General features: G+C 39.4%; 1 protein-coding gene across 1 annotated transcript in view; it reads right to left on the bottom strand.

Annotated features, from left to right (window-relative positions):
* Nucleotides 1-22,104, bottom strand: part of Pak5 (p21 (RAC1) activated kinase 5) — a 92,144-nt gene that overhangs the window by 5,937 nt on the left and 64,103 nt on the right. The window contains exons 3-5 of the mRNA XM_027421681.2: nucleotides 14,392-14,883; nucleotides 11,224-11,357; nucleotides 10,394-10,520 (exon numbers count right to left, since the gene is read on the bottom strand). Coding sequence (XP_027277482.1) covers nucleotides 10,394-10,520; nucleotides 11,224-11,357; nucleotides 14,392-14,883 — 753 coding nt within the window. The remainder of the gene's footprint in view (nucleotides 1-10,393; nucleotides 10,521-11,223; nucleotides 11,358-14,391; nucleotides 14,884-22,104) is intronic.

Genomic DNA, 22,104 nt, shown 5'->3' with positions numbered 1-22,104 from the left:
TCACCTTCTTTTGAGACAGAAGCTCTCATTGAATTTGGAACTACCTAATTGGCTAGGAACTCTAGGATCCTCTTGTCTGTGTCACCCAGTGCTAGGTACATGCACAGCCATGTCTGGCTTTTTTCTTGGGTGCCCCATAGGGATCTGAACTGATGCTTGCTCAGACATGATACCTATTAAGCAATTCCTTCACATTATAAAGCTTTTAAAATTTAATTTATTTATTAATTAGTGTGTGTGCACATGTGTGTGTGTGTGTGTGTGTGTGTGTGTGTGTGTGTATGTGTGTGTGAGTGTTTAAGACCTCAGAATTTTTTTTTTTTTTTTTTTTTTTTTTGGTTTTTCGAGACAGGGTTTCTCTGTGTAGCTTTGGAGCCTATCCTGGCACTCACTCTGTAGACCAGGCTGGCCTCAAACTCACAGAGATCCACCTACCTCTGTCTCCGGAGTGCTGGGATTAAAGGCATGGGCCACCAATGCCCGGCTCAGAATGTAATCTTATTTGCAAATATGGATACACAGTCATATTTCATACTGTAGTTATCTTTGTCAATTTGATACACCCTATAATAATCTGAGAGGGTGGCCTTCAGTGAGGAGTTGTCTAGATCAGATTGTCCTGTGGGCACATCTGTCGGGGAATTGTCTTGACTATTAATTGATGCAGGAGGGCCCAGCCCACTGTGGTGACACCATTCCCAAGCAGGTGGTCCTGGGCTATAGAAGAAAGCTAACTAAGCATGAACCTTGAGACAACAAGCCAAAGAGTGAGCAGCAAGCAGTGCTCCCCCATGATTTGTGCCCCCCCCACTTGCCTTGAGTTTCTGCCCTGGTTTTTCCCAATGATTAGTTTTGAACTTTAAGTATAAGCCAAACAAATCCTTTCTTCCTCTAAGTTTCTTTTGGTCACGGTATTTATCACAGGAACAGAACTGGAACAGTAACTAGTAGTAGCCATTCAATATGGACTTAATACCTTGATTCTGTGGAAACCTCCTAGCCTTCAGCATCAGATGAAGACTGCCAAGCTTCCTGCTTTTCATGAATGTAGAAGGCCATTGTTGAATAATTTAATCCCCATCAAGTAGGACAATAAGTTCCCTTATATAATTATCTATCTATCTATCTATCTATCTATCTATCATCTATTTATTGCCTAAAATAAATGTGTTTCTTGGGAGTGTCACTAATTATGTGAATTATGACTGAAATTAACAAAACTGAGGTCATACCACACTAGGGAAGGCCAGAGAGCCACTGACTCAGATACCCAAACAGATGTGGAATATAAGACATACAGGTATGGGAAAAAGATAGAAAACCAGGCAGTTAATCAAGCATTTGATCTGAAAAGCATGGGACACCAAGGACTACCAGAAAGGAGTTGCGGATTATAATATATATTTTTTTAATTCTAGAAGGAACAAGCCTTCTAACATTTTGTTTTTTGGCTTCTGGCCTCCTGAACTGAGAAAGAATGCATTCCTGTCAGACAGAATAAGAATCCAGCTGCTTGCTCCGTGGTGATTTGTTACTGTTATTCTAGGAAATTAGTACATTTTAGCTCAATCTTCTTGTGTGCTTATTCATGCCTGGAAACCTTTATATACATATCTCACTCAACTCTACAAAGCACCCTATCACAGTGGTTCTCAACCTTCTGATGCTGGATAATGTTCTTATTCACTGTAAAGATTTGTCACTCATATTGGTTTAATAAAATGCTGATTGTCCAGTAGCCAGGTAGGAAGTATAGACAGGGCTACCAGACTAGGACAATTCTTGGAGAGGAAAAGCAGAGACACAGTTACCAGCCAGATGTAGAGGAAGCAAGAGAAGAATGTCTTATTGAGAAAAGGTACCAAGCCACTTGGCTAAACGAAGATAAGAATTATGGGTTAATTTATGTTGTAAGAGTTTGTTAGTAATAAGCCTGAGCAATAGACCAAACAGTTTATAATTAATATAAACATCTGTGTGCTTATTTGGGTCTGAATGGCGGTAGGACTGGATGGGACAGAAGCTTCCATCTATAAACTTCCTCATGTCATGACCCTTTAATACAGTTCCTCATGTCATGGTGATGCCCTAACCATATAATTATTTTTATTGCTACTTCATAGCTGTAATTTTGCTATTGTGATGACTTATAATGTAAATATCTGTGTTTTCCAATGGTCTTAGGCAACTCTTGAGAAAGGATCATTCAATACAAATCCCCAGGTGTAATGTCCCACAGATTGAGAAAGACTCTCCTCAACAAGATAGAAAATACTGCTATTTCCATCTTACAGATAAATAAGAAAAGCCTAAAATAGCTTACTGGAGAAGAATAAAGAGGTAGTAGATGAGAGAACCAGGCTCCTGGCTTTCAATTAGCACCCTGTACTGAAGAACAAAATTTACAGAGTGGAAGAAGCCATTCGTGGAAAGACAAGTATTGAAGATAAAAGAGCAAGAGAGGGCAGTTGATGACAGAGCCTCTGAAGAGATGGAGGGATGGGCACTTGGGTCTTGCTAGATGAAGTAGCAGCATCTGGATTCTTGTTAGTTCGGCAGACCCTCAGTTCCCTTTTCCCCAGACCCACTGAAGCAGAGTCTATAGTTCAATAAGACCATTAGCTGATTGATGTGCACACTTAAATTTGAAGCATGAACCACAGCTCATATAAGAAAAGAAGTATCTTGTGAAAGGCTGAAGAGTCAGGGGGTCTTTTGAAATATGATTCGTCTTTCTAGTTTGGAATCATGACAAAATCTATTTTATTGTTTTTGAGAAGCCTCATACCCCTATGCTGACTTGAACAAATTGAGAATCCATTTGAATGGCTTTCAAGAACCCATCTGCTCAGTTATTGTTCTCCTGCTTTCTATAGTGCCAACTTCATCCCTCAATGCTTTCCATACATACTACCACCACTCCTGGAGACCAAATGGAGTTCCTAGAAGGAAGTTTTTTCAATGCGAAAACCTGGGAATTTCCATGCAAAACAAAGAGCTGGTTTTTTTCCCTCCTGTTTCTTCTTGTGTTTTCATTTCTTAAGCACATTGTGGAACCTTTGACACATCTCTTGTCCGTGAGAATTTTCTTCTAATGTCCATGTTGACTTCTTCCTCCAAATAGTCAAAACAATTCAGCATACTCTCAATATTGAGCCATAGCCTGGTGCTGACTGTATTGTCTATTCTGGAGATGATGTTTGTCAAGGCAATTGCTCTTCTTTGGAGTGGGAAAATAGTTGTTGAAAGTTTCAGGAGAATTGTTGCACAGCCATTCTACTGTGCCAATAAAGCCACGTTGAGCAAAAGGATGGAGTCAGTAACTGGCTGACTAGGATTAGCTGTAGATTTGTTGGAGGACTGAGGAGGTCTGCTAGAGAGGGATAGGAAGAGACAAGAGGCTTGTCCAAGGCTTGTGAATTGGAAAAACATGGAGGGAAAATCAGTCAATTAACTCTTCTCTGTTCCTTAGATTTATCAGGTTTTTAATCTCAATTTCTGACTCATGAGTTTTGGTAACCATTATAGCTGAAGAAACATCTGTCAGTAAATTTACCTTATATTGAGTCACACATTTATGGTAGCAATTCACATGGTAGAAGAAACATTTTGGGAACTTCTATTGACATAGTTAAGACATCTATTTCTAAATGAAAAGATAGAGCATGGATGAAATGGGATTAAGGTATTTTTGAAATTATTATTGTTTTTTGTTTCCTTTGTTCACAATTTTTGCTAAGCAACCTATGGTCCACATTGATAGTGTGGTTGGGAATGAAAGGCAACTGGATCCCTCCTGATAAAATGCTCAAGTAGGTAATTTGGAAAGCCATTATCTTGCCCGATGAATATAGGATAAATTATAAAACAAGATTAACAAGAAGATTTTTTTAGCATATAGAGGTACAAAAAAATGTATGGTTATGTCAAAAATGAACTCAAAGACTGGGAAGATGGCCCAGTGAGTAAATACACTTGCCACCAATCCTGACAATCTGAGTTTGCTTCTCAGGATCCACATGATGGAAGGAGAGAACTGGTTCCAATAAGCTGTCCTATGACTGCTACACCATGCTGTAACATGAGCCTACCCTCCTACCAAATAAATAAGTATAATTTAATTTTAAACAAGGATGACCTTAAGACTCCTATCATAGAATGTCTCATGGGGTATGAAGAGAGTGCTGTAGCAATGATGGATGGTCCATAGCCCTTACTGTCATTTTCTAAATGTACTGTGGTAGAGAATAGTGAAAAGGCCACAGTCAACCACTTCTAATCTGGCGTTATTTGCAGAATGGGAGGGAAAACAGTGATATTGCTCTGTGCCTCATTTTCCTTTCTACTAAGTCATTTTCAAACTCCCTTGTACATGACAGTAAGCTTCAGCACTGTTTGTAGCATATCTGTCTGCACAAATTAGGGGGAGAAGATCTCTAATTATCTTTCTTTCATATATATATATATATATATATATATATATATATATAATATATATATGTGTGTGTGTGTGTGTGTGTGTGTGTGTGTGTGTGTGTGTACTAGGATCTAAAGTCTAGATGTGTGACCATCATTTTTAGTGAGGTTACACAAGTCCTTAGGTGTGGTTGGGGCCATCACAGATAGTCTAAGGACTTAAAGTATTAGCTGTAGTCAACTAGCATGAAATTATTATATTTTAATAATAAGTGTAGATATACCCCTGAAAATCAATTGAGTATTAGTACTGGCTCTTCCTTGGAAAGAGAACCAGTGGTGTGAATAGATACAGGCTTTGGAAAGGGATGTTGACTTCTATAGTTTGTATGCTATATTCAGGCATCCAGAAAGACTGAATTTTTAATGGTATCAGCTATAATTTGAAGTAATATGGTTCAATTTTGACTAAAATTTAAGGGATTAAATTAGAAAATGTAGGAAAGAACCCAGTAAACAGGACATTTTACAGAAGTCTGGGTAAGCTTTAGGATATTATAATTCTCTCTTTGTGTGCATATGTATATGTTTGTGTGCATGTCAATGTGCCTTTGTGTTCATAGATGTGGTATAGGGTTAGTTGTTTCTAAAGATCATAATTTCATTTTTCTTAAAAGATAAATAGCATTCAATTTTGTTAGTGTCACATAAATTTAAAATGGGTGGCCACAATGATGGTTTAACACATTTAATTTGACTACACATATCAGAAACCTGAATGACAAAGGTGGGGGATTTTGAGCATTAGGACACTGGTACATTTTAATTTCTCTGTCTTACTATGGATTTCTCTTTGAAGACATAAAAAACCTTGGACCCTTCAAAATCTGGGATCCTAATCATTATTTCTCTGACAGAATGTGTAAGTTAAGGCATTGAAACTAGATGCTAGGCAGTTAGGCCTACTCTTCTTCTGCAAGAGTATAAATGCTTTTGTATGATTTTTTAAACTCATCCAAGCACATAAAAGAGACAGTTTTCTAAAAGAGCATAATTGCACACAACATTTATCTAAATAAATCTGCAAGTAGATAATGAGAACTCAAATAATAAGTATCAGAAAGCTCTGTGGGAAGATCTTAGAAGCAAATCACATGGCCCTAAGCTGAGTCTTGTTTTAGATGGAATTGTATAGAGTGGGAACTTAGAAAGCCACCCAGTCTCCTTAATGCAGCTATGCTAAGAGAACAGGAGGAAATGCCCTGCCCCACCCAGAGGAGATGTGGCTTGTTACAGAAGAACACACCGAGGATGTCAGAGTTTAGAGTTCAGATAGGGCTCTTCTCTTGCTGCTATCCCAGCTACTTCTGACATGTCCTATCTAGAAAATGGGCTCCAAAAAGGGTGCAGGGTCGAGGTATGTGCAAAAGAAAGTCCATCCTAGCACAGTTGTAGATCTAAAAATAAATGATAAAAATTTCTACTCTATAATTGTATTAACTAGGGAATTCTGCCTTTGCTGCTTGTTTAAGGCCATAGGTGGTTGCCTTTGTGAATACACTTAACACATGTAACTTCAGCATCATTTCGAAGTTTGGTTAGTAATGAAGGTTCCTGGGTACCATTTAGCCTTGTTTAATTGGTATCCCTAGAGACAGAGCCCAGGAAAATGGTTTTATGTTCATGTTCTTCACTGGTTTCTGATGTTCACAAAAGTCTGAGAACTTCTGCTCTACAGAGAGCAACAGCAAGGGACAACAAAACTGAGACAAGGAATAGAATGGGCCAGTATGATGATGGTGAAAGCAATGCTGCTTAAGGTCCACTTCTTTAAACACCAACTCCAAGAGGAGAGGACATTAACTCAGAGTGGCAGGCTCTCATTTCTTCTCCTGCCATCAGACAGAGCACAGAGAGTTGGGTATTACTTTTCCAAAGTTTATAGCATGGTTAAAGGAGATATGAAAGCTGATTGTAGGCCTTCTCATTATACATCCTATACTGGGACACCGTCCTTCTGATGAGTAGCAGAAAGGGAACATAGATGGAGATCAGGGCACGTTTCAGAGAGAGCAAGTTATTTCACATGCCCACATCTCTGTTTATTTAAAAATTGCCTTTGAATGACTATCTTCAAGTCTTCTTTTAATTGTAAAATGCTCCTTAAGAGATAAAAGAAATAATGAACAAGGGAACATGACTAACAGTATCAATCCATTCAGTGAGCAGCTGGAGACAACAAGTATCAGGGGCATATCCTTGGTGAGGAGATAATGGATTCCTGGTGAGTGTTGGTGACATATTAGTGACTGGATAGAGTGTTCATAAAGCATTGGTTGATGTTCTGTTTCTGTTTATCCTTTATTCCTCCTTCAAGTTATGTGGGGGATGAACTTAGACTCATTAAATTATCTATAAGAACCCCCATTAGGTAGTGTTTCCCTCCAAAAGCACATCCCAAGGCAAGAATTCAGGCAGGACACTTATTTGGGAGATGTAATAAACCTTGGCAGTGAAATGGGTAAGCATAATAAAGAAGAGAAAAACAGCTGATGAGGAATTAGCTACCAAGCAAGATATCCCTGTGGTGAACTAAGACTTCACCCTGCTGTGGAGGATGTCTGAGAGACTGCATAGAACAAGTCCATCACAGATATTCTGCAATGTGAGAGAGGTTGCTTACACCTGTGTGTGCAAGTGAGGAGGCTGGAGGTCAACAATAGGTGTCTTGTTGGTCTCCACTTTATATTTGAAAACTGGATCTTTCACTAAAACTGGGGCTCATCACTTAGCTAGCCTGGCTGGCCAGTAAGGTCTTGGATTCTCCTGTCTCCATCTCCTAGTTTTGGATTACAAAGATACATCAATATGTCTGGCTTTTTATGTGGGTGATAGGGATCTGAATTCATATCTTTGTGTTTTTGTAGGAAACGTTTTACCCACTGAGCTATCTTCCCAAGCAAGGCAATACAATAGCAAGTTTATTACTTTGTGTGTTTATTATTACATTCCTACACCCCAGATGGTGTAGCTTAAAAAAATAAGTGTTTCTTTTGTTCATCCTTAGGACCTATCTATTTTAGCACATAATAAGCATTCAGATAATAAATGTACTAGCAAATCATCAAGATTAGTAGCATTCACAATGCTTCTGTTCCTGTAGGCTCTGCTGGGTACACAAAGGTGCTGGGATGTTTGAGACACAGATTATGCCTTTGAGAATAGCAATTGAGCACATTAATAATTGCATATATTGGACAAAGGTAAAATTTAAAATTAAGTTTATTAAACTATGTCCTATTATTTCAGTACCCTGAGTGACTTCAAATCATATGTTTCTAGCAAGAAGCTCTGCTGCCAATCTCCAGACACAGGAAGAAAGCTTGGCCTGAGACTGCCCTGATTTTGTTGTTTGTTCAAGTACCATTCCTAGAGTGATTCATGGACTACTTCAATGTTTGATGTGTATTGTGTTCATGGGTCTTACAAGGTGCTTTCCAAGTCAGACAGAGTGGGTTCTTGCCCTCTTCCTATACCTCCTTTTCTGTATAGACATGTATTCTTTCTTTCATCCCTTTGCAGTATGACTTTGTATTTGATACTATCAAGAGGAGCTGTTGAAGGCAGAGGTGGAGGGCTGAGAGAATGAAACACTTGTTTTGCAAGTCTGAAGACTGTAACGAGGGTCCACAGAACCCATATAAATGCTGTGAGAGCATGATGGCCCTCCTTTGATTCCAACATTGAAAGTTGGAGACAGGAAATCCCCTGGGGCAATAGACTAGTCATATCAGCAATCTCTGGGTTCAGTTGAGAGACCTTGCTTTAAGGAAAGGGGGAAAGCAGTTAGTGAACATTCCAAGTCATCCGACTTAGGCTGTCACATGCAAGCATACACATAATCACACACACCAACATAAACACACTCATGTACACACATACATAGGAGCACCCACAGACACATCATACCCATGTGCTTTCAGAAAAAGCTGAGGACAATTTATTCTCCATCCCTTGAATTTGAGCTTGGTTGAATGTGTGGCATCCTTCAATAAGATGATATAAGGTAAGGGTTGTAATACACAGTGCATGCATTGAATCTGTATCAGGGATTGCTTCTTTTGATACCTTTTGGGAAACACTGTCACAAGAAACCTGTGAATTAGTCAGGGTGACTCTCCTTGGATATGGGTGACACATGGCCCCATTAGCACTCTACCCTGGTTGAAAGCCAGCCAACTAAAAGAAAGATGGAGACCATCAGCTTGTAATCAGCCTATGGCTGATGGTCTCCATCACTTTCTTATTGGATGTTTCCAGCATAGGGTAGAGATAACATCAGCCAGATGGAAAATGTTCATGTCTCATCAAATTTGATGAAGCGTGATCCTAGAGTTGAGCTTGGAGAAACTGCACTTTAACCTGGTTGAAAGCCAGCAACTACAAGAAGAACATCAGCTATAGGCTGCTCACACATGTAAGAAAGCAAAGGTAGTAACATATGGAACAGAGAACAGTTGTCCTAGCTGATGAAACTCCAACTACAGATCCATGTGTTTTTGCGAGAATACATGAAAAGTGTTTTAAGCCACTTAGTTTTGAGTGGTTTATTGTATAACAAAGCTGACTTATGCATGCTCTTGAACTGTTCTTTATGAAAAAGTTTTAACTGGAGTCATGACAAAAGCAGTACTTAAAACTGCTTCTACATAATCCTCAAATCACACATAATATATACATGTACATAGAAATATGGAAACTAGGTAACAGCATTATGAGTGATATTTGTCCTCTGTAGTTTATTAAATTTACTAATTTCATAATTCAAAATTTACTAATTTAGCTTTTAAAACTAAAACTAGATAAGCCCAAGTGAGTGCGCAAGTTCTCTTAGCTCATCTCTGATTGTTTTTCAGCAACTTCTGATGTGATATGAACATTTTCCGTCTCTCTGAGATTGCTGGATTATAAAAGCTATATACCTCAAAGAAATGTCAGTTACTTTCACCCCAAGCTCATTGCCTCCAGTGAGAATATCACAGGCATGAGAAAGGGCCCACGTAGTGACAATCTATGACTCAAGATTCTTCTCCCTGAAACATCCTTGAAATATGGGTTTGCTATATCTCTGGCTTTCACATAGCCTGTAGTCCATTGACTTCTGTACTTCAGCAGAGTGTATTGTTTAGATTATTTTGATGAGAAATGCATAAGTCTGGGCGTGGAAACATAGTACAATAAATGCTTTCTATTTGCCATGTTAAACCAGATGCCTTTCCTTTTTTCTTTGAGCCTTCTGAAACCAGCATGCACTGACTACATGGATGCTTGCATGAGATTGGAAGCAAGGAGTACAGTCAGAAGGGGGTCATTTATTCTCAAGCTTCCTCCTGCAAGTTCATGATATTCTGATTCCTATCAAAGATCAGAGCCCCAAACATAACAAATTCTTAAGCATGGGGCAGTAACAATGGTGGTCTATCTCAGAATGCTACACTCATCTATGGGGCTTATTATTTATGATTTTTCTATGTCTGCTCACACACTGGTAAACTATCTTTTCAATAAAGTGTTCTCAAACTAGTCAAGAAGACTGGGTCATCTGTTTCTCACAGGGACGTGGAGATCTTGAAGCTAGGAAGAGAGTACATACAGCCAAAAAAAAAAAAAAAAAAAGGCCAGTTCCTTTTATCTATCAAAAAAGTAGAAAGATAAAAGAAATTCTCATAGTCTCTGTTACTTCCTACTCTCATTGTAAAGGATACAAATTCTCCATCAATTTCAGATCACCAGTAATTCTGAGTAACAGGATGATACAGAGGAAAGGCAATTTCCCCTTTGCAAGTTCTGGGAAGTGGAGTGGGCGATGTGTGAGTAACAAAAATGAGAATTGTGAGAAATTGTGCTTAAGAGAATAATGCCCATGACAGGCAATCTGACAAACCAAACTGGAGGGAACCCAACAGGAAAGCCTTACCCGGCCATCACTTGTTAAGAGGATGGAGTCACTCTTTATGTCCCTGTGAATCACTCCTTGGTTGTGAAGGTAGGAGAGGGCTTTCAAAACTGAGAGGCAGACAGTAGCTATCTGTTCTTCATTCATTCTAGAAAGGAATCAAGGAAAAAAAGGAACAAGACAGGCTTAGGTTCAGCTTTCTAATGTTCAAGAGATGCCCCTTTCTTGGGTTTTGGAGAACTAGTATATGACTCTAGTCCTTGTCTAGAAAAATCTCCAAATTAAGGAAATGAAGTCTCTGGGGCATGATTATTAGAAAATAAATCCTGGCACTGGGCACTTTAAAGACCCAATCGAAGTAAAAGGAAAATGACCACACTTGATAGCTTTTGTGCAGTTAGTGCAAATTCATGTCCCTGAACTCTCATACTGTAGATAATCAAGTTGTATTCAACCAGGATTGAGGAATTTTTATTTCCTAACAGGTTCATTACATGGCATAAAATTTTGACCCTCTACCTGTCCCTTCTGTCCTCAGATAGCCCTGGTTGAGTTACTGTATGGATATGGTATGGTAACTCAGGAGGATAAAACCAAACTCTATGTTACTGTGGAGAGGTTCTGTTGTTTGTTATTAAAATGGAATTCTCAGTATGATTCTGAGATTGAATCAATATTTATTGGTAACTTACAGTGTGTGTGTGGGGGTATTAAATTAATGAATGGTCTATATATGCATGACTTTATAACAAGTACTCTGGGGTTGTATTTCTGGAATGCACAGTGTTAATAATTCATGAAGAAATTATGGAGGAAGTAATTGAGGTAGTGCTTTGAATCATCTGTCTTACCTGGTATGAGTGACAATGTCTGTCAAGGCACCACCTTCTAGAAACTCCATGACCACCCAGAGCTCATCTCCAACAAGGTAGCTGTTATACATGTCAACTACATTGTCATGGTGGTAATCACGCATTATCACAACCTGGATGAGTGAGAAAGATACGTATTTACTTCTGCTGGTTAAATCTGGCTATGTTTTCTCTTGTGGCCTTATCAATATTTTGAAGGAGAGGTAGTAAGTGCCAGGCAATTTCTTCAGGGATCTACTGTAGATAAGAGGCATCAACAACAATGATAATAAAAAAGGATCAAGTGAGTACACTTGTGAAAAAATGACAGGTCAAACAGACATTGGAAAGATAAGAATGGGATGTGTGAGAGAAAAGGTAGAAGGGTTGAAAATGAAGGGAAAACCTTAAAATATACAGCAAAATTTGTCAAAGAGGATGTTTACTGAGTCATTTGGAGAGATGCAATCAGACAAGTCTAAGGTATTTGTATCTGTCACTATCAATACTTTACTGTGGGTCAAGCCACCAAGGAGTCACTGTAGGCTGAGTTAGTGGGTGGTAAGTAAGTGGGTGGTAACTGAGGTCCATGAAGTAAACAATCAGAGGGCTATATAAGACATCAGCTTGACTTAGGATGGATCTGAGGGAGAATTTGTCTGAATATAAAGAGCATATTTATATTAAGAGTGTAAAATTAAAAGTTGTGTAGCCTTTTAAAAAAAAGTTTAAAGGCCAAAGCAAGCCTTCTTGCTGGAAAGAGTATCTGGGAATTATTGCCTTGTGGCTGCTTCTAGCTGAATTTCAGAGTTTGTGATAAGTAGTAAGTCATGCCTAACTGTTCTAGTACTATGATTTAGAAAAAACATTCCAAGAATCAGAAACAGGATATAGGCAAGATGCTCAAGCCCACTTATCTGGACATTTGTGTGGCTATAGGGTTCACATAAGAAATGAGCATCTTGTGGGAACTAGTGATTTGGGAAGCCACTGGGCTTCATGGAGTCTCCATTGATGAGATTTCAAATGTAGCTGAGAGCACTGGTCCAGTGTCCATGGATCAATTCACTTCTGTATACCTATAAGAGAATTCAGACAACTCCCAACAGAACATCAAAGGTCTCAAGCAGCCATTCTGGAGATGTGGACTGTACATTCTTTGCCAGAGATTGGCATCTCTATCAAATCATCTCTCCCTCCATTGCTAATAAAGTTATTAAAGGGAAAATACTCAAAAATGTTGGTTTTTGCATTACAAGTACTTATATATCTTCTCACCTATTTTAAAGATCCTAATTGATACATACATAACATATATAATAATATTGATGTGTGCATATACAACAAATACAATAAATTGATGTCTCAATTATTATTAGTAAATCAAATGCCATAACTTCTATTGGAAAAGAAAACACATGACATATGATTCAAAGAAAAGTTTAAATAGCATGTAAATGTAAAAAAATAAATTCAGCCAACTAAAAATTCTAATTAAAATAATAAAGAGGGTCCATGTATATCATATCAGTGGAGCTAATGTAACATCAAATAATGCCAACAAATGTGACAGAGAACTGTTGTTGGTAAAGGCCCAAATTGGTGCTTTCTAAAAACATTATATATTAATATTCTAAAAACTACATATATGTATGTGTTATTTGACTTGTTCATCCTAATTTATAAATCTAATACAATTACAAAACATGAAGCCAAACAGAAGTTGCTGAAAACAATATAAATCAGAGACTGGTGTAATGTGTTTTATTTATATATATGATGGAAGAATTTGAGTCCATTGAAATGATATGCTTGATATATTAAAATATAACAATGTACTTTCTAAAATTTTATTAACATGAAATCAAATCCTAAATTAAACAAGTTAAAAATAGCTAGCTATCAGCCTACATGTATAGTATTATCCCAAGTAGAAGATAAGTAGATAGAAAAATATAAGACAAAATATTAAAATATTAATGTAGGCTATCATTGCTTAGTTTGGGGGTTATGACTATACATAAATGTATATGGTTGGTGGCCTTGTGTATTCATGAGTTACATATCTGTTCAATCAAACAAACATGTTTGGAAGGTCGTTTTTAAAATGAGTTTGTATTGTACAGATTTTTCTCCTTGTGATTCTATAAATGATGTAATATAACAAATATTTGCATAGCATTTGCTTTGTATTAAATATTATAAGCAATCTAGAAATGATATACCATACATAGGAGAACATGTATAGACCAAATGTAAGCACCATATATCCCTTGTACAAAGGACATGAGTAGGTATGGAGTTTGGTGTGAGCAGACATTTGAGGACAGATCTCTAGAAATACTGAGTAGTGAGTATACCCACAGAGACAGCACAGTATGAGTTCTTTAATCTGATAGTCCTCAAACCCTGGCTTCACAGTCAACTAGTAATATAATCCTGGCTAGTTATCTAGTTATTTAACCTCTGAGTTGCTTTGTCTCTCATGTAATAACAACACCTTTTTATCTCATAGGGTTGTGCTCAACTAGTCTGGTGCTTAGCACAGTAGCTGATACATATGGAGTACTTTGTAAAAGGAACAGCCATGCATGCAAATAACAAGCAAGACTAGTGGAAGAATTATAGGGTAATGCCAGTCTCACCTTTCTATTTTCAGTGTCATTGTATGTCTGAAAACATTCTCTCTCTCTCTCTCTCTCTCTCTCTCTCTCTCTCTCTCTCTCTCTCTCTCTCTGTGTGTGTGTGTGTGTGTGTGTATGCAGTGGTGCATGGGTATGAGCAGGTATGTGGAGGCTAAAGGACAACTTTGAATGTCATTGCTTAGGTGTGTCATGGGTTTTTGAGACAGGGTCTTTCACTAGCCAGGGGGTTCACCAATAGCTTAGGCTGTCTGGCCAGAAAGCACCAGATTGGAGCAAGTACAAAACTGGAGATCTCCCAGCACTGGGATTATGTGCACACATCACCATGCCAGTTTGCTTGTTTGTGTGTTTGTTTGTTTGTTTGTGTGAACTTGAGTTCTGGGGACAGAACTTAAGTCTTTAAGCCTGTAGAGCAAGCACTTCACTGGCTGAATTTTCTTCCTCGTCCCTATATACACTGCTTTTGAAATAGGAAGCAGATGCTACATCAACACGAGAAAGAGGCAATGGAAACAGTGTTTACCTCATTAAAAAGGAGTTCCCGTCTTTGCTGTTTTCGGAGGTCCATTTTCTTCACTGCCACTTGCTTTCCTGTGTGCTTCTCAGTTGCAATGCACACGATGCCTGTTGACCCTTCTCCAATTTTGATAAAGTTATCCAAATATTCCCTGGGGTCTCCTGGGCTGACCACCAGTTGTAGGGCAGCTCGGAACTGTTCATGGGATACCCTGGAGGGCTGCTGGTCCGACGAGGAGCCCCAGCTAGGTGGAGGGTAGGTGCTGGAGGAGATGCTGAGAGAGCTCAAGTAAGAAGCAGTGGAAATGTACTGAGAACTGGTTTGCAGGGAAGGATGGTGGTACAGGGTGGCTTTGTGGTACCCGGAAGGGTACTGGTGGCTGCTTGAAGAGTAGCCTGTTTTGCTTTGACTTTGAGGTAGTTTGGTGGGGCCTCTGGGGTAGGTGTCGGACCCTGACAATGGAGGACTGAAGACCATCTGTGCTCGATCATAATCCACCTGGAAAGACAAACATAGATGGGCAGCATTTGTTAGATCTGATTCTGAAGCCTATGATGGGCACAAGAAAGAGAAAAGGCAGTGCTGACAGGATCTGGCTGTGCAGCTGCAAGGCCAGTTACACCCAAGAAAGAGGCTTCCCACATCCATACTCCCTACTCCTAACTCCACCCAAGGGCTGATTTGATTCATATGTTTCTTATCCAAGACAAACTTTTCGTTTATACCCTATGTATGAAGAAATGACCCATGATGAAAGATATTGGTTCTCAGCCAGAATCTGGGGAGAAATTTCAGGGTTAGGAAGGAGACATCCCCCATGCTTCCAAACTTATTTCATCAAAGGTGGTGTATGGTGATATCTTACTTGTGCAAATAAAGTCTTTCTGAAGATCAGAGAATGGGACTTGCCACTAACTAACCACAGAGGTCTGGAGGTCTGTAAGACAGACAGGAAATGAGATGGCTGGGCAGAAACAGGAAGTGAGATGACTGGGCACAGACAGGGTTTATCTGTACAAGCATGATATCACCACAGTGGTGTGTGGAATTCACACACACAACACAGTACCTATACCTATAAAAGGCAAAACATGGCTCCTGGTACTAAATAGCTTTTGCTTCCATGTGGAGTATAAAGTAAAATTGTGACAATTTTGCCAAGTAAGTTCAACTGTAGTTGAGAGTAAAGAAAAATTTCAGGTATTCATGAGAAAAGAATATTTGGCCTTGGCCAGCTTTCACTGAGAAAGAACAGATTTCCAGGAAAGACCATTCAACTTTGACTTTGAAGAGGAGAGTTGAGGGAACTTGGTAGTGGAGAAGGGAGGGGACAAACAGAACAAGGAAGGACAAGGAAACCAACAATGGGAACACTGTTGTGTCCATTCTAATTCCCCAGGCTTTTGGTAGAGTTTCTCTGAATGCGATCACTTGCTCTGCCCTTCTTCAGCTGCTCTGTCGTATGAGCACATAAGAATCCTTCAGAGAAGACCATGCATTAAGAAGTAAGACTTTTCTGAGTTTCTGTCTGTCACCGTGCTGATGATGCCATGAGAATGGGGAACTGTTCCTGCCTCAGTGCTTGGCCTACAGCGGGATATTGACCGGCTGGATGAAGACTGACTGACTGAATGAATCGTGACACTGTAGCCATAGGAATGGAGACATCTGTTATCTTATCTTTTGGCCTGACAACTGAAGGCAGTTGTCTTGAAATTTGGAAATCTGTTTGCAAGCATGTTTGAATTGATTTTTATTGTCTTTTATTAAACTCAATAAAATGGTAACAGCACAGCAATTTTGAAGAAGAAGAAGAAGAAGCAGAAGCAGAAGAAGAAGAAGAAGAAGAAGAAGAAGAAGAAGAAGAAGAAGAAGAAGAAGAAGAAGAAGAAGAAGAAGAAAGGCTTCCTGGTAGTATTGAGCTAGAAACTGAAGCCCATGAGTGATACTGAAAGTACCTCTTATAGCCAATGTCCAGTCCTCAGATGACAGTAGACTGCAACATTATGAGAGATGCCAAGACAGAACTGACCACGTAAGCTCCCCAAATTACTGGAATTCAGAAACAGTGAAATAGTAGATGCTTGTATTTGAGATGTAAGAGATAATGTGTTGAGCAGTAGTACATTTTGTTTTGTGAGATAGTTTGTTACAAAGCAATTGATTGCTGATACAATGAGAGATCTGACACAAGAATTTGTGTGAGATGATAAATGTTCACTGTTTTAAACCATCAGATTTTGGGATAAATATTTAAGCAGCAATAGATAACTTACTCATGGAGAAATTTAATAAATTCTGCCATGACTATGCCTACATTAAGTTTGAAAGAGTTATTAGACACCCATGTGGAGATGTCACTTAAATGAATTAGACGTTCTTGAAGTCCAAGGATGGTTGAGGGTAAATATGTGAATGTAAGAATCATCAATGCTTACTTGGTATTAAAGCCATGATGCTGAATTTATAACAAAAGGTCCAAGGAATCCAGCATCTACATATTAAAAAGAGGAGAAGGACTCTGTAAAAATGGACTGAGAATCAATGGCCAGTGCTGAAGGAAGGAAACATGTAGGCAGAAGAGCAATTTGGAGATAAGGCAGAAAATATTTCATGAATGGATAAATTAGTGGTATTGAATGTCCCTTGAAAGCAAAATGGAATGGGCCCATTGCCCTGTGAACCAGGCAAGATGGTGGAAACAGGCAGGTGTCACCAACTTCCATCCAATTACGTGTAAGGAAGTCCAGTCTATTAAGCCAAGGAACAAGGACTGCAGATAGTGGTCTCTTTAAAGCCATCACCTTAGTACAATTCTTAGTTGTTCTGCATGGATGACAATGATGTCCCAGGACTCATACAAGATTTAGCTGTTCTAGCTTCAAGGATACCAGACTGCATCCAGATGGATCCGCCACTATGATGGCCTTAGAATAGGGACCGGTATGTCCTGACTCAGATAGCTTCAGTCTAAACTCTCAGCATCTCTGAGCCTCAGTTTCTTCATTTGTAAAATGAAATAATGGTAGAAATATTAATGTCTCATTCCTTTGATTGTGTGTAACTCCAGAAGATTGTGTAGATATAAAAGGATTTGGATAGTGATGAGCCAATGAATTTTATGTACTGTTAGAGTTCTCTAAAAGTTCTTGGCATAATAATGACAATATAAAGAAAAGACATAATGGCCTCAGGAACAACAAAACTAGGAGGAAATGAGATGGCTGAGTTGGGGAGGGATACAGTAGAAGAGCAATGAAAGAGATATCTTACTATTGAAAGCCATTATGGGCTTAGAAAGAAGCCTAGTGCTAGGGTAACTCCCAAGAATCCACAAGAAGGACCCCAACTAAGACTCCTAGCAATAGTAGAGAGGATGCCTGAACTGGCCTACTTCTGATATCAAATTGATGAATACCCCAACTGTCATCATTGATCCTCCATATAGTAATTGATGGAACCAGATGCAGAGATCCACAATCAAGAACCAGGCCAATCTCTGGGAATCCAGTCAAAGAAAGGGAGAAGGGAATATTTGAGCAAGGAAGGTTAAGATCATGATGGAGAAAACTACAGATACTGCTGAACCAAGCTCATGGAAACTCATGACCTTTAGAACTACAACTGTGGAGACTCCAGGGGACTGAAATAGGCCCTCCATATGTGGGAGACAGCTGTGAAGCTTGGACTATCAGAAGGGCCCCTGGTAGTGGTACCTGGTACATGAGCTAACTTATTGGAGCCCATTCCTTAGGGTGGGGTGCCATACTTAGTGGCAGTAGGACCACAATATTACCCTGGCACACAAGCTAGCTTGTTGGAGCCCATTCCCCATGGTGGTATGCCATGCTCAGTCTTCATGCACAGAAGAGGAGCCTGGCTTGCCCCAAACTTTTGTGTCAGACAATACTGACTCCTCATGGCAGCTCTTACCAATGAGGAAGAGCAGACTGGGAGTGGGCTGGGGAGGGGGAAGTGATTAGTGTAGGAAGAGGGGTGGGAGGGAGAACTGTGGTTGGAATGTAAAGTGAAATAAAATTAAAATATGAAAAAACCAACAGAATTAGCTAGCATTTAAAGAAGATGTACAACATACCAGTCTCAGATATATTCCTGTACATTAAGTTCTTAAAATAATAAGACAGAGCTTTTAATTGTAATACATTGAATGATGTGTTATAGGTAACCTACTCTATTAGAAAATGAGCTGATTCTAAGGCCCTATATCTTTCTGTCTGTCTGTCTGTCTATCTGTCTGTCTGTCTCTGTCTGTCTGTCTGTCTGTCTGTCTGTCTGTCTGTCTCTGTCAGTCTTTCTCTCTCTCTCTCTCTCTCTCTCTCTCTCTCTCTCTCTCTCTCTCTCTCTCTCTCTCTCTCTGTGTGTGTGTGTGTAATGGGAGCAGGTTAGCAGAACATCATTATAGCTTCAACAATTAGAATCTTGCTTTACAGTAAGCTCCCATTAACCAACGGGAGGCTCACCAACAAGGCCAGCCGGAAGGGTCAGGTAAAGTCTTACAACTTTTATTTTTGAAAGGAGATCTTGGGATCCTCAAATGTCATCACTTTCCAGAATCCCCATGGGGAGATTATTTTTTCTCTCATACTTAAGACAAAGTTGCCTTCATCTCCCATGAGCTTGTATAACTGAACTCTAAAGGTATGCTACAGACAGGAAAGCAGTGGCTGGTAGAAACCCTAAACAGCACTTCACACTGCATTAGGGTCATTTTTTTTTCTCTATTAGCTGCCAGCAGTGTTATTAGGATCTACTCTGAGCAAGTAGCTTGTGGAATAAAAAAAGAAGACACACGCCTGCATGAAGGGGACAATTTCCTCTTACCGACAAGACAGAATTGTTTTCTGAGAACTAACTGTCGTTAAAATTAGGTATTTTAGATAAGAACGTGCAATTGTCTTTCATGCTGCTGGAAAGAGGTGCAGACTCTCAAAAGAGCTCCGAGGAACAACCATAACCCCAAGAGACAATTTTAGAACCAAACTAAGTGACTCAGAAAAATTAACCGTCTGTTTCAGGCAAGTGAACACGTGGTCTCTCCACGGGACCTTTATCTATCCATTCAAGGGGATGATAGCAGACAACCAGGTTTTCCAAAGAAGTGCAGGAGTGATCCCCTTGGGACCAGAGGTTACCGAACTGCAACTTTCACTTTGATTTTAACCTACTGCAATGATGGAGCATGTTACTGGCTCATGCCTTTCAGGAAAGGCCTCATTCCTTTTAATTCTTCTTTGTTTTCAAAGGCATGGGAAGATAAAGTATCCCACGAGCAATGCAGGCCAATGACCCCATACTCCCAAGAGGATCATATGACTTGCTGCTTCTGCTGATGTGCATCCTGTATTCACAGAAGGAAGCTTCTGGATGTCCTAGACCCTTAGCACATTGGCACCCAGATCTGATTTCTGGCCTTCTGTGACATTCTCACCATTACTTGTCACCCACATGATCTGTGCAATCAAAGCTGGGGCTCTTCCTTGTGATTAAAATGCTGTGACATTTTCCTAGGGCCAAAGTTGGGCTTCCTTCTTTAGGACTACTCTATTAAAAATCTGCAGAAAAAAAAAGACCAATGGCAGCATTTGTTGTGTGCTTTCCAGGATTCAAGGACTATTCTAAGTACTCCACATACATCATGGCATTTCAACCTCACTTTAAACAATAAGACCCATAACTGTTCTACTTGATAAGATGAATGAGGTATGCCGAAGTAGGTCAGACAAAAGCCTTAAAGCTACTGAGAGAGTAGAATGAGAGCGCCAGTCTGCTTTGAGTCATTTGTCACCTGGGTCCTACATAAGTTCACTGTGATAGGTTTCGACGATGGGAAATAGGGAGTGGACAGAGGAAAGCAATGTGTGAACTGACAATGACAGAAATAATGGAAAGCAATGTGTGAACTGACAATGACAGAAATAATGGATGTTATAGTGTTCATATGGGACTCTACGTATCTGAGTAGCATGGATCAAAATATAAGCACTGAACACAAAAATAATGGATGATAAGGTCTATGGGAATGGGATGAAAGAAAACTAGGGTTGTGTATTTTTTTTAACAGTCTTGACTTAGGTAAGTCTTCTAAATCTACAAAAAAGGTGGTTGTCTCAGAAAAGTGAGTTGGTCATCTATGTACATAACTCATTATTTTCAGTTTTGCTTTTATCAAGATCAACTTTGTATCAGTGCCATTCATGCCCAGCCCAGCTTTCATTTATATGTTCTTTTACAAAGGGAAGACTAGTTGCTTTTCTATGATATGACCACTTCCCCCATCTTACATGCTCTTGACATCTGTACTCATCTCTCTAAGTTGTCTATATTTGGGAGTGGTGAAGCACAAATAAATCTGCATATGTATAATTTTATATGCATGTGGTCATGCAGAGGAGTCAAACTTGAACTGTGAAAGCTTTTCTTTGAGTAATTTACAGACATATTCTAGAGGACAATGGACTAGCCATGGAATTTCATATAAGCCCGTGTCTCATATTTATGAAGGGATGTAGAAGCTAATTATTTAGCAAATGACAGTGCAGTTGATTTATAACATTAAAACAGATGATAATTACTAAATGAATAAATGTGCTAAACCATTTCCACGGCATGTGTGTATGCACTTTGCCCCCAGAGAGCTCAGTGTGAGGGCTGAACAGGAACAGAAAGCTGTAACACAGGCGGGTAAACAATAGAGACACCACAAAGACTGTCCACATTCAATCAGGGAAAGCAGGCCTGTGCTTTGTGAACAAGTAACTCTATAGGAATGACTTCTCTTCTACATACTTGAAAGGGGATTCCCATATGGCACAAGGTAATAAAAGAAAGTCGATTGTTTTGCAAATTATCACCCAGGGCTGCCAAACAGCTTAGCTCCTCTGTGAGGAGACCACTAATGATGGCTATATATGGAGAGGAAATTCTCTCGGCAGAAATCTTTAAAAATACCGGCAGATGAATAAGGAGTCATGCTTTACTTCCTTTTTGGGTGGTTAGTCAAATACACTTAGCTTTTACTTTCCTGAAACCTTTTAGTATATCATAGTGTGCCTTTTCACATCTCTATTCAAAATGTAAAAAAAAAAGGGGGGGATGCTTATATGTGGCGATAAATAATTCCCAGTCAACAGTTCAGCCAGAATGCCCTTCTACAATAAGTGCACTGTCTCCAAGGATAGGGTTAGGTACAGGCTTGTGATGTATCAAGATTATAAGTAATTATAGCAATGAATTCATTTAATCAATCAATTTCAGCAGTGGTGCACTGCGGTAGACAGGGCATAAAACTCCTCACCGCTATCAATTGCCCCGATTACAGCTGGCTGTCAGCCAGAATTCCCTTGATCCATGTTAGTTAAATGCACATTAATCTGAATTTGGCAGTGTAATCAAGGACCTAACTGAACTGTGAAATTGAATTCTGCAGTAGAACATCATTTGACCATTTTATGCCAAGGCTGGCGGGGGTGGGATGTGTGTGGGGGAGGAGTAGAGGGTGGGAGAAAGAACAGAAGGAAAAAAATCATGCTGCAGCTTCTCTTTGTCACCAGGACCTTATGCACTGACATCAGGGGTGCTGTGGCTGGATGGTGCTGGATGGTAGTGTATGAGATAGCTGTGTTGTGCATCTGTCCTACAGAATGGTGACTGAGGAATGTTCCATGAAGGATGGAGATTACAGGGAACGGAGACAGCTGC

The sequence above is a fragment of the Cricetulus griseus genome, chromosome 6, assembly GCF_003668045.3.
Source record: "Cricetulus griseus strain 17A/GY chromosome 6, alternate assembly CriGri-PICRH-1.0, whole genome shotgun sequence".
NCBI classification, from domain to species: Eukaryota; Metazoa; Chordata; class Mammalia; order Rodentia; family Cricetidae; genus Cricetulus; species Cricetulus griseus.
Note: the sequence above shows the minus strand (reverse complement) of the source record. Positions and strands in the feature narration are given on the sequence as shown.